Source organism: Erythrolamprus reginae, chromosome Z (genome assembly GCF_031021105.1).
Source record: "Erythrolamprus reginae isolate rEryReg1 chromosome Z, rEryReg1.hap1, whole genome shotgun sequence".
NCBI lineage: Eukaryota > Metazoa > Chordata > Lepidosauria > Squamata > Dipsadidae > Erythrolamprus > Erythrolamprus reginae.
Genome location: NC_091963.1, coordinates 107,208,154 through 107,221,561, shown reverse-complemented (window position 1 = coordinate 107,221,561; position 13,408 = coordinate 107,208,154). Strand labels below are relative to the sequence as shown.

The 13,408-nt window shown below is 38.4% G+C and overlaps 1 protein-coding gene across 1 annotated transcript; it reads left to right on the top strand.

Annotated features, from left to right (window-relative positions):
• Positions 1-732: 732 nt before the first annotated feature.
• Positions 733-9,799, top strand: LOC139152940 (keratin, type I cytoskeletal 10-like). Its single transcript, XM_070726382.1, has 8 exons — positions 733-928; positions 1,888-1,970; positions 3,063-3,219; positions 4,838-5,002; positions 5,110-5,235; positions 7,110-7,327; positions 7,922-8,208; positions 9,489-9,799. Exons 1-8 carry the CDS (start codon positions 893-895, stop codon positions 9,590-9,592), a joined length of 1,176 nt encoding a protein of 391 aa, XP_070582483.1. The 5' UTR covers positions 733-892; the 3' UTR covers positions 9,593-9,799.
• Positions 9,800-13,408: the final 3,609 nt, after the last annotated feature.

Here is a 13,408-nt window from a genome sequence, read left to right as displayed (position 1 = left end):
AGGAACAAGAGTATCTGGTGGTGGATCATGCAGCTTTAGTAGTAGATCAAGTAGCAGGCGTGCTGGTAGTGGTGGCAGCAGTGCTGGCAGTGGAGCATGGGGTATGTGCAACTTCAGTGGAGGGGCAGACAGCAGGGGCAGGTTAGGCTCTAGTGGCCTAGCAGGCAGAGGCAGCAGGTCAAGAACCGTGAGTGCTGGATGGGGCAGTTCTAGTTCAATTGGAGCATTTGGTAGCTTTGCGGGTGGGTCTGCTGGAGCATTTGGTAGCTTTGCAGGTGGTGACGGTGGCATTTCTGTTGATGAAAAGCAAACCATGCAAAACCTTAATGACCGCTTAGCAAATTATCTTGGAAATGTCCAAGCACTGGAAGAGGCAAACACTGAACTGGAAAGCAAAATTGCAGAATGGTATGAAATGTTTGGAGCAGGAAACCAAGCAGGACCAGGAGAAGACTATAGTGAATATTATGCCATTATTGATGACCTTAGGAATCAGGTAGGAAAAGAAAGAAGTTTAGTAGGATAAACCTTTTTTTATCTTTTACTGCAGGATGCAATGTTAGTCTTAGGAAATCATGAGCCAGAGTGGTTTCTAATATTCATTAAAAGCAGGCAGTCCTATTGTCAAGTTTAATGACCTGGAAATGCTCTGCAGGATAGGAGCATAGGGGATAGTAAAGGAGGTAGAATTCTCCTTTGGAGAGTCTTTTATCTTTAACAGATATGAGGCAAGGAAGTAAACAGATATCTTTAACAGATATGAGGCAAGGAGTCTTCGGAGAGGGGCGGCATACAAATCTAAATAATAAATAAATAAATAAATGTTATTGCTTTGAACAATACAGTCTCAGTTTCAATAACCAACTGAGATATGTATTTTTAATGGATAAGGATGAAATGTTACTCACCCTCCTTTAAAGGCAAAAAGGTAAGTGCCACACCTCTGTAATTTCTCAGAGTTTATGAAATGACAATAATAAGATAATTTGTGAGTTCAGGAAAGAAATAACGGTCTTGTTAGGTTTTGAATGAGATCTTACAGAAAATTCTTGAATTATGCCATCTAATTACTTGAAAAAAAAATCTGATATTTACTAATTATCCTACTTTATGTGGCATAGTGTCTTATATAAGAGAGTCAATTTTGGGTAGTGGTTAAAGCATCAAGCTAGAAACCAGTACACTGAGAGTTTTAGTCCCAACTCGACTACAAAGTTTTAGCCAGTCACTAGGAAAGAAGCAATGGCAATTACTTGTGAAAAGTCCGAGTCTGCGGAGAGGGGCGGCATACAAATCTGATTAAACTTGAAACTTGAAACTTGAAAATCCATGCCAAGAAAATTTCAAGGGTTTGTTTAGGTTGTCTCCAAGAATCAAAACAATCAAACACAAGGGGAAAAAACCCCTTATATAATATCCATTTACATTTACCAAATATGTCAACAATTGATCTATTCAATATATTAATCTAATTCCATTTCTAATAAGCCGTCGTGGGACAGTGATTAGAATGCCGTATTACAGATTAATTTTGCCGACTGTCGACTGCCAGCAATTTGGTTAGTAGCAGTTTGATTTTCAGCTCAAGGTTGACTCAGACTTTCGTCCTTCTGAGGCTGGTAAAATGTTGGGGGTAAGATTGTTGGGGGCAATATGCTAACTCTGTAAACCATTTAGAGAGGACTGTAAAGCACTGTGAAGTAGTATGTAAGTCTAAGTGCTTTTAATATTACTAATATACTTATTTAGAATTTATGTACTGAAGAGGATATGACCCATGACCTAGCTTTGCTCTGTTTTTATGCTCAATTCAGAAAATTATGCAATGAGATTGAAGTTGTTGTAAATCATTTACGTTAAATAAACTTTCTATGTTGTGTCTTTTAGATAATTGCTACCTCAATTGACAATGGAACACTGATTTTGCAAATTGACAATGCTAGGCTGGCTGGTGCTGATTTCAAACTCAAGTAAGTGGGAGGGAAAATAGCATATTTCCTATATTCTGTTTTTCTTCATCATACAGAAGAATGTGCCCCTAAACTATAGAGGGTTTTGCTGGTTAAAATATATATTTAAAAGATCTCAAGCAAATGGGAGCTACTTCAATACAAGCAAATTCTAAAGTGTTTCAATACAAGCAAATTCCAAATTCCTACTAAAGTTAACTATCAACTCTCAGTTTAGACAAAATATATCGGTGATGCAAGTGGCAAGATGATGATCATCATTGCTGACAATACTTGTCTATATGAGAGAGTGAGGAATGCAATACTGAACTCAGATGTATTTTTGAATATTTTTACTTTTTATGGCTACAATATGCCGTAACCTGGTGCCATAGTGGTAAGAGGTCAGAGCCACCACAATGCAAATTACTTACTATAAATAACAAGGTCACTGGTAGCGACCTTTTCTATTGCTCGAAATTTCTGAGCAGCAGGTTAATAGGGTAATTCCTCTATTTTATTCCTTAATACTTATTTTATTATTATTTATTTATTTTTTATTTATTTATTGGATTTATATGCCGCCCCTCTCCGAAAACTCGGGGCGGCTAACAGCAATCATAAACAGTGTACAATAATAATCCAACACTAAAAGCGAATTAAAAACCCCTTAATATAAAAAGCCAAACATACATACAAACATACCATGCATACAATTGTAAAGGCCTGGGGGGAAAAGGAATCTTAGTTCCCCCATGCCTGGCGGCAGAGGTGGGTTTTAAGTAGCTTATGAAAGGCAAGGAGGGTGGGAGCAATTCTAATCTCTGGGGGGAGTTGGTTCCAGAGGGCTGGGGCCGCCACAGAGAAGGCTCTTCCCCTGGGTCCCGCCAAGTGGCATTGTTTAGTTGACGGGACCCGGAGAAGACCCACTCTGTGGGACCTAACTGGTCACTGGGATTCGTGCCACAGAATATAACATGGCTTTTAAAAATATGGACTATTGAAAATCTTTAACAGCTGAAGAAAGCACTGAATGAAGACAAAGGGGGAAACAGGGAATATATATTTTCCCCAGATATATCAGGAGGTGACAATACTTTTAATTGCTTTTAGGTATGATAACGAATTGGCCATCCACCAAAGTGTTGAAATGGACACCAATGGCTTACGAAAGGCCCTGGAAGATATTGAGATAACAAGCAGTGATCTTAAAGTGCAGATTAACAGCTTTTCTGAAGAACTGGAACAGATGAAGAAAAACCATGAGGAGGTACTATTTCTGGGCTCATTTATACATAAAAACAGAGACAAATATATGTCAACAAAGACCAAAGTCTCAAAATGCGACTTGGCAAAATTCTCATTGGCTGGCATTAAAAGAATTGGACAGGATTGAACTGGATTGCTTCAGCAAAGAAGAAGAAAATAATCCCCCTAATCTAACTCTAGTTGTGTATAAACAAGATGTTCATGTCAATCATGAATAGAATACAAAATGGGAGGAGTGCTGACATACCCGAGATCCACTTTGGATCTGAGCCACATCTTTCTGGAGTTTGGACCAATACCAGTTATATCAATTTTGCCCTATAGGCTTCTCAGAAGGTCTACCACCATAACTTATTTTTTCCTTAGTAAAGAATGAGAAATATGGGAGGGGAAGATTGCTATGGCATGTCACAATATTATTACTGACTTCAAACGACAAGTAAAATAGAAGATTTCATTCTTTATAGTTAATTTACCTAGGAATATCTACATATATTCAGGGGCGTATTAGATTGTCAAATTCAGTCTAAACAATTACTTACAAGCATCAAGGACAAATTTGCACTTGCTGAGATGGAGTTTACTTTCCCTACCTCAACAACAAACATAGTGCAATTTAGGGATCATGTTTGATTTAAAATTTGCTATCTAGGTTGAATTAATCTCCTGATCTTTAAATTTAATACATTGAAATATCTGAATAACATTATTTAAATGTTTACCTTTCTAGAAATGAAAATTTAAATTATCATTGGTTGTCTCAATTGTCAGTTTGGGGATTTATATTAATATTATATGCAAGCATATAAGATATATACATGTGAGTGTGTGCAAAAGATTCACAGCATTGTAATATTATTATTATTATTATTATTATTATTATTATTATTATTATTATTATTATTATTATTATTATTTAGATTTGTATGCCGCCCCTCTCCGTAGACTTGGGGCGGCTCACAACACAATAAAACAGTTCATAACAAATCTAATAATTTACAATTTAAAATATTTAAAAAACCCATTATTAAGCAGACATACATACAAACATACCATGCATAAATTGTATAGGCCCGGGGGAGATATCTCAGTTCCCCCATGCCTGACGACAAAGGTGGGTTTTGAGGAGTTTATGAAAGGCAAGGAGGGTAGGGGCAGTTCTAATCTCTGAGGGGAGCTGGTTCCAGAGAGTCGGGGCCACCACAGAGAAGGCTCTTCCCCTGGGGCCCGCCAAACAACATTGTTTAGTTGACGGGACCCGGAGAAGGCCCACTCTGTGGGACCTAATCGGACGCTGGGATTCGTGCAGCAGAAGGCGGTCTCGGAGATATTCTGGTCCGATGCCATGAAGGGCTTTATGGGTCATAACCAACACTTTGAATTGTGACCGAAAATTGATCAGCAACCAATGCAGACTGCGGAGTGTTGGTGTAACATGGGCATACCTTGGGAAGCCCATGACTGCTCTCGCAGCTGCATTCTATATATTATACTTCCAAGTGTGTTAAACATTGATTTCTGAACATATTCAAACAAAAAGAGATAGACTCAATCAAAACTTTCCAAGATTGTTTTAACTGTTAAGAAAAGAAATAAATTATTTTTTCTTCCTGAAACAGGATAGGAGCTCAATGAATGATTCTACTGCAGCTGGAGATATCAATGTGGAAATGAACGTCACACCTGGAGTTGATCTGACTACTCTCCTCAATCAGATGAGGAGTGAATATGAGATTCTGGCTGAGCACAATAGAGAGGACATTGAGGCTTGGTTCAATGAGCAGGTGAAATAGAGCCTAATAATATTCTTCATAAAATTTCTTTTTTAAACAAAATTATTTTAATTGAATATTATGAGCAACAACATTTTTCAAATCCTGATATATTTCAGAGCCAAGAACTGAACAGGCAGATCAACACCAGTGTTGAGGAAGCCAGTACCAACAAGAGTGAGATTACTGAACTGAAACGCAGTCTGCAGGGTCTTGAAATTGAACTGCAATCTCAACAATCACTGGTAAAAAAAAAATTCTCAGAAGTATTTTAACAGTAGCTTTAAAATTATGGATTAAATATTTAATCTTCTCTTAAGACAAAGAAGTTGCAGCATGTGAATTGGAGTAAATCCCTTTGTTCTAGATTCTAGCTGCAACCAACCCAAATTATCAGTTTTCCCTTTCTAATTCTTGGCAATTTGAGAAATTGACAGTCACGTAGGGTAACCATCAAGTATTACTAGAATACAGCTCCCACTATGGTATCTCTGATCATTGCTGTGAAAATGGAATTTACCACTAACACCTAGAGAGCTAAACACAACTATCCACCACTGATTTAAAATACATAAGACACTTCAAGATATTTTGTCAATATCTTTTTGTAGGTTCAGTTCTGGAGACCTCACCTACAAAAAGATATTGAGAAAATTGAACGGGTCCAAAGACGGGCTACAAGAATGGAGGAAGGTCTTAAGTATAAAACGTATCAGGAAAGACTTAATGATCTCAATCTGTATAGTCTGAAGGAAAAGGGGGGACATGATCGAAACATTTAAATATGTTAAAGGGTTAAATAAGGTTCAGGAGGGAAGTGTTTTTAATAGGAAAGTGAACACAAGAACAAGGGGACACAATCTGAAGTTAGTTGGGGGAAAGATCAAAGGCAACATGAGAAAATATTATTTTACTGAAAGAGTAGTAGATCCTTGGAACAAACTTCCAGCAGACGTGGTTGGTAAATCCACAGTAACTGAATTTAAACATGCCTGGGATAAACATATATCCATTGTAAGATAAAATACAGGAAATAGTATAAGGGCAGACTAGATGGACCATGAGGTCTTTTTCTGCTGTCAGTCTTCTATGTTTCATTAGCACTGCACGCTTAGTAATGTTAGTGTGCTACTTCATAATCTAATAAGCAATAACAAAGGTGGTTCATTTTATTTCCAAAGAAGCACAAGAGTCTTCAATTAATCTTTCAACTACCAGCAGAGATGAAAACCTACAGCACCTGTAATAACTAACAATTCTTCCTTGACTCAAGTTTTCATTCTTATGTCTTCGGATGTGTATCTTTATGTGTAAGAAGCAAAGAAAGAAATAGCAGGATATGTGAGCCTTTCAAAATTCCATCATGAGAGCGTCAATCAAATCAAGCTATCACAATTTTTCTTTCCCAAAGAGATAAAGAGTAGTTGGGGGAGAGGAGGCATCAACAATGGCAGTTCTCTATTTAATCCAGGAATCTTTGACTATGTACAGTCCAAATGTATGAATATTTCCCTCAATCAGGTGGTCTAGTAGTAGATGAAACTTGAAAGTATTCATATGGAATATATTACAGAGAAAGTGGCCTTGAGTGAAATTTTGTAATATCTTACTTGCTTATTCACAAAGGACTCATACTAATTACTGCAGAAAAAGAGGATTCTTGAATATTTTTTTCTTAAAATTTTAACATGCTCAAACCTACTTCGTGTTAGCTATCAATCACATGTGATAAATCCAACATTATTAGGAAACAAATTCTTTATCTGTAAAATAAAAACTACATTTATTCATATTCAATATAGAATCTAAAAGCAGGTTATGAGGGAAATATATGAATCAATGCTATTTGACAGATGCTGTACTAGTGCAGGTTTAATGACTGGAATTCTGGAAGTTGAAGTCCACATGTTGGAAAATCATTGATATATATCAATGATTTTTTAAAATAAATAAAAACAAAAAAGACTTGGCACTATAGTTAAACTTTTCACACAAGCCACAAGTTTGTTTAGATTGTTTCCAAGGGAACATTACTCTCAATAGAAAAAAGATTACTCAGTTATGTTTTGCATTCATGCTGTGTTCATTTTGCATTCATGCTACTTTATTTTTCCATCAGAAACAATCTCTTGAGTCTACTTTAGTAGAGACAGAAGGTGAGTACTGTGCCCAACTGTCCCAAATACAAGAAATAATTGGCAGTGTGGAAGGCCAAGTACAGCAGATAAGAGATGACATGGCATGTCAGAATAGAGAATACGAACAGCTCCTGGATGTTAAGATCCGCTTGGAAAATGAGATTGACACTTACCGGAGTCTCCTTGATAAAAGTGAAAGGTAAGGTGAACATTTGGAGAATGCCGTATCTCTTTAAAACCCTTGATCTTGCCTGAATTTCTCTCTGAAAAAGCACCAAAACATATACCACTTCAGATCTGGGTGAACTATAATAAGTAGCTTATTTAATAGCTTGGCGTAGGGTTTCCTGCTTAAGCAGGTGGTTGGACTAGAAGATCTTCAAGATCTCTTCTAACTCTGTTATTCTATGCTATTCTATGTTATGCTATTCTATTCTAATAGCCATACTGAAGATGTTGTAGGCTAGAGTCAATCAGTAGCTGCAGACCTCACATACTTATAAAAGATTCTTTTTCCTTAATTTTAATATCATTCTATAGTAGTTGATAGAGAACAGAGAATAGTATTAACTTCTCTTTAAAAGGCATTTTCTATTCTATAACATGAAATAGAAAGCAATTCTTCTCTCCAGACCAATAAAAATGGCACAGCAAATTGCATTGATCATTTCTACCCAAAAACTGAAATAAAAAAAAGAAACCATATTTCAGGTTATCTATAATAAAATGTTTAAACAATTTTTTCTCTCTCTCTCTGTCTCTCTCTACTTTTATATAATTTTGAAACTGGAAGTTCTACAGGAGGAAGAGACATAAGACACAATTCAGAAGTTAATTCCAGAGGACAAGCAGGTTCAAAATCTAGAGACCAGTCATCTGGATCTAAAGCCTTAGGATCTTCAGATATGAGATCTAGGCAATCATCATCAGGACCTTCTGGTACTCAATCTAGAAGTGGGGAATCTGCAGATCAAAGGTTTAAGAGGCAAGAATATGCCAGCTCTCAGTCCCAGTCCAAAGGTTCTGGAGCTGGAGATTCTAAACAGTCAGATAAATTGGGATCTGGAAACAACTCCAGAGGTAATGCATTTTTCTTATTTTATATATATTTACTTCCATATTTTGATAATGTTATCCTGCTATCGATTGAAGCATTTAAAATGTTGATTTGATCCTTATTAAAACAGAAAAGTTGAAAAAAACTAATCTTACTTAAAAAAAATTATTATGCACATATGGGGTAGAAACGCATAGGTTAAAAGCCAGCAATATTCTTTCCATAAGATATGACTTATGGGTTATCCTATACAATGTGGATACTGAAAACATGGAAGTTAGTTCTAGCAAATAGAACTCTTTTTTTCTGCATATGCCAGCTCAATTTTCCCTTCCACACAAAACAGTTGTGATGGGTGCTGAAATGTACATTTGTATACCATTAAGATACCTTTCTGAGACAACAGCAATAAATGCCTTGATAATATTAAAGTATAGTACATTTTAAAAATATGACATTATATTCCATTAATTAATTGACACAAATACAATATTTAATATTTGCTGACTGCTTATTCTGGGACACCAGATTTTCCCTATATTAGATTAAATTAAGGACTACGTAAAGTGAAGTTTAGCTAACAATTTAAATGGATGTGCCAATTTAGCTTCCTAGTCCATTAGAAAGCATTTATTTGCCATTGCTTTCTTTGAGGATTTTTTGTAAAAGAATTCTCAATCTATATGTGTTTGGGATTCCCTAGAAGATATTATTCAACATGTTCGGACTGATAAACGCTGCAGTTTATACAGAAAAATAAACAAATGCCATCAGAATCAGCCATTTGTTACAGTATATTGGGTCCATCAGTCGAATCATATAAAAAGCCTTAAATAATATTTTTTAAAATAGTAATTGACATTTTTTGTTAAAAAATAATCTTTAGCCAACCCTTTACCAAAATGAAAGTTATAGGATCTTTTTTTATATAACTTAAAGGAATTATCAGGGTAAAATATCATTCCTTTCCAATCATTCCTGAAACCTATTGGTGGTTAATAGATTATCAAGCTTTGTACAAATTTTGGTTGATGGAGTTAACTTCCAATATTTTAGCCATAAATATTTTATTTAATCAATGAGAATTATTTGGAGACGGATTCAGTACAAAGCAATGAATCCTTAGATTTTAAGAATGAGGTTGTGATTCTTCTTTGCTGTAAAACAAATTAGGCTCAATAAATCAACAATGGAAGCTGCCTCTTTATGTAAGGCTAAGCCATGCCTTTCCTTTTCCTATGAAATTGACATAGCATTTAAAATAATTGTTTTTCTCCTAAATCTCTGAATTCTTTCTTTACAGACCCCCAAAAAACAAGAGTGATCAGAACCATAGTGGAAGACAGAATTGGTGACCAAGTTGTCTCAAGTCGTGTTCAATCTGTTGAAGAAAAGCACATTAAATAAGCAGCTTCAGATTTACTACAAAGCCTTTCAAAGCACAGCACTCAGATAGAAACAGATAGCTACCTTCCAAAATCCAGGATAATCTTCCTTTCTTGGCTTTTGCAACTGCTTCTTTTCAAAGCATATTTCTTCTTTGCAATTCTAGAATGAAAATGTTAACTTCATTTTTTGGCATTCCGCAATAAACATTGCATGTTGCAGCAAAAACTGTCAAGTTTCATGTTGCTTACTGTTAATCACACATTGTTCACAGCGTATGTCAGTGGTTGTCATTTATCAATAAAGCAGCAAAATTAGAGTCCAATCAAATGCACCACATTTGTTATATCAGGAAGCAATCTCTCCAATTAGCCAAATTCTACCTGGCAGGATTCTGATTTATAGTGGTCCAGTCATGCAAAATTATTTATTTTATTTATTTATTTATTGGATTTGTATGCCGCCCCTCTCCGCAGACTCAGGGCAGCTAACAACAGCAACAAAAACAGCATGTAAATCCAATCCTAAAAACATCTAAAAAAACCATCCTTATTTATAAAACCAAACATACATACAAACAAGCATACCATGCATAAATTGTAAAGGCTTAGGGGGGAAGAATATCTCAGTTCCCCCATGCCTGATGGCAGAGGTGGGTTTTTAGGAGCTTACGAAAGGCGAGGAGGGTGTGGGCAATTCTAATCTCTGGGGGGAGTTGGTTCCAGAGGGTCAGGGCCGCCACAGAGAAGGCTCTTCCCTTGGGCTCTGCCAAATGACATTGTTTTGTTGACGGGACCCGGAGAAGGCGCACTCTGTGGGACCTAACCGGTCGCTGGGATTCGTGCGGCAGAAGGCGGTCTCATTATAATTAATATCATATCAGTAATCTTACTGAATAATTAAACAGCATTTTTATGGAATGTCATCATAATTTGAATAACTGCAATCTACATTCTATAACAGTGATGGGCAACCTTTTGAGCTTGGTGTGTCAAAATTCGCCAAAAAACCAAGCATAACTCGGGTGGTGTGTCACCTTGAGAAAAAAAGTTTGGACAAAACCCCCCTCTTTTCCTCCCTTTCGCCTATTTCTCTCTCTCTCCCTCTTTCTTTCCCCTTCTCTCTCCATCCCTCTTTCTTTCTTCCTTCCTCTCTTTTTTGCTCTTTCTCCCTCCTTTCCTCTTTCTCTCTTTCTTGCTTTCTCTCTCTCTCTCTTTCTCTGTCTCTCTTGCTATCTCTCTTTTATTCTCTTTCTCACTCTCTCTCTTGCTTTCCTTCTCTTTCTCTTTTGCTTTCTTTCTTTCTCTCTCTCTCTTGCTTTCTTTCTCTCTTTCTTTCTCTCTTCCTTGCTTTCTTTCTCTCTCTTTCTTTCTCTCTCTCTTGCTTTCCTTCTCTCTTTCTCTCTTGCTTTCTTTCTCTTTCTCTCTCTCTCTCTTCCTCCCTTTCTCTATTTCTTGCTTTCTTTCTCTCCCTTGCTTTCTCTCTTTCTTGCTTTCTCTCTTTTACTTTCCTTCTCTCTTTTTCTCTCTCTTTCTTGCTTTCTTTCTCTTTCTTTCTCTCTCTGTTCCTCTTTCTTGCTTTCTCTCTCTCTCTTGCTTTCTCTCTCTTTTTGTCTCTTACTTTCCTTCTCTCTTTCTCTTTCTCTCTCTCTCTCCCTCTCACACACACACAATCTTTTTCTCTCTCTCTCCCTTGCTTTCTCTCTCTCTCTCTCTCTCTTGCCTTCTCTCTCTCTTTCTCTCTTATTCTCTCTCCTCCTTTTTCTCTCTCTCTTTCTCTCTCGTGCACCACGGCAGCAACAGAGAGAGAAAGAGAGAGGGAGAGTGGAGAGAGAGTGGAGGGCAGCTTGCCGGTCCGTGGCCCCCTGGATCAGCGTCCCTGCATGGCCCCAGCGCAGACTCCGCCATCGCCTTCGCCTCCGCCTAAGAGGCAGCAGCCACATTCACCCCTTTGCCCTCCCAGGTGTCCATGGAGCTCAGCGCCTGGCCACGTGCCGCCTCCGCCTCCCGGTAGCGCGCCAGACATCTACCTGAGGAACGGGTGGTTGGGTGCCACGAAGGGCGACGCTTGAAGGCCACCATGGCGCCGTTGTTGTCATCACGGCGCAAAGCCAGGCAGTCCCGGATCGCTCGCTTCTCCGGCCAGCAAGCCGGCTGCCAGGGAAAGTGGCGTGATTTTTAAACGCGCGCTTTTCAAATGTGGCGCTTTCCTGGGCAGCCGACTTTGCTGGCCGGAGAAGGGAGCGATTCAGGACTGCGTGGCTTTGCGCCACTTCAAAAATTTCTGCCGGGGGAGGGGGTTCCTAATGGCTGTGCGGGCACACAATGGCCGGCGCCCTCCCACCGGGCCCCAAAAGCTCACGTGCCATCACCGCCAGGGAAGCTCCAGCCGGGCCGGGCTCCTATTCTAGCTCTTCACACGTCCTTTTTTTTTTTTGGTCCTCGGAAATCAACAACGCAGATCCTTTAAGAACCTGCGCTTGCGCTCTGCCGGCTTTTTCCTTCCCGGGCTGGGTGGGGGGGAGGCGAAGGAGGCGCGGGCTTCTCCAAACAGCAATGAAGGTGAAACAGGAGGGAGGGGTGAGAGTGAGGAGGCTTTTTTTTTTTTGGCTCGCGTCGCGTGCGTTTGGCGCATTCTCTCCGAAAGTTTCTCCAGCGGCCGCGTGTCACTAAAAATGGCTACGCGTGTCAGTGCTGACACGCGTGTCATAGGTTCACCATCACTGTTCTATAATCTTCTTAAAGTATATGTGGGTCAAAAAACATAAAATATATGTGAGTCAAATGTTCTACTTTGGATCAATAGTACTTTCTAGAGCATGATTGTCAAACTCAATTGCATCATATGACATATTGTGATGCATAAGGATGTTTTTTTTCTTTGTGGTGCCAGCCTCCATGTGACACATCCAGACCTACAGGCTGTCAGTTTGACACCCCTCTTCTAGAGCAATATTTCTGAACCATAGAAATTGTAGTCCTATAATTTCCAGGCCAACAGGTTGATGGAGTTGAAGCTCATACATCTTAAAGATGCTAAGGCTGAAAAATATTGCTCCAGAGCGTCTGTTTCTCTGGATTGTTACAGAAAAGTCTGGATGAGGGCAATATTCTTGTTTTTATATCTAAGACGTTCCTCACATTATAGTCAACTGTCTAAATTAAACCGTATCCATTAAATTTGCTCAGAATCAAATAAAAGATGACAGTAGTAACTGGGTTCATTAAACAATTTTGTGATTTGGTTTTGGTTCACTGTACCACAAACCCAGTCACTGCTAATTTTAAGACATGACTTATTTATTTATTTGTTCAATTTTTATGCCGCCCTTCTCCTTAGACTCAGGGCGGCTTACAACATGTTAGCAATAGCACTTTTTTAAACAGAGCTAGGCTATTGCCCCCACAATCCGGGTCCTCATTTTACCCACCTCGAAAGGATGGAAGTCTGAGTCAACCTTGAGCCGGTGATGAGATTTGAACCGCTGACCTTCAGATCTACATGTCAGCTTCAGTGGCCTGCAGTACAGCACTCTACCTGCTGCGCCACCCCGGCTCCTGGCTTAATAAATATAACACTATGGAATCTTATACCGTATGGTGAATAAGAGCTGATCACACAGTACATAATCTTATTTTGAGATCTACAGCAACCTTACCTGAATAACCTTCAGATGTCTGGATTGCATCTCACAGAATCCCCATCCTAAAGACCATTAATATATTTGGATTGTTATGGAACAATATATCTGGAGATTGCCAGACTGGGAAATGAAATGATGGATATTAAATTTTAAGGCCTAAATGAAAACAGTGGCAAATCTGTAGTTTCCATACT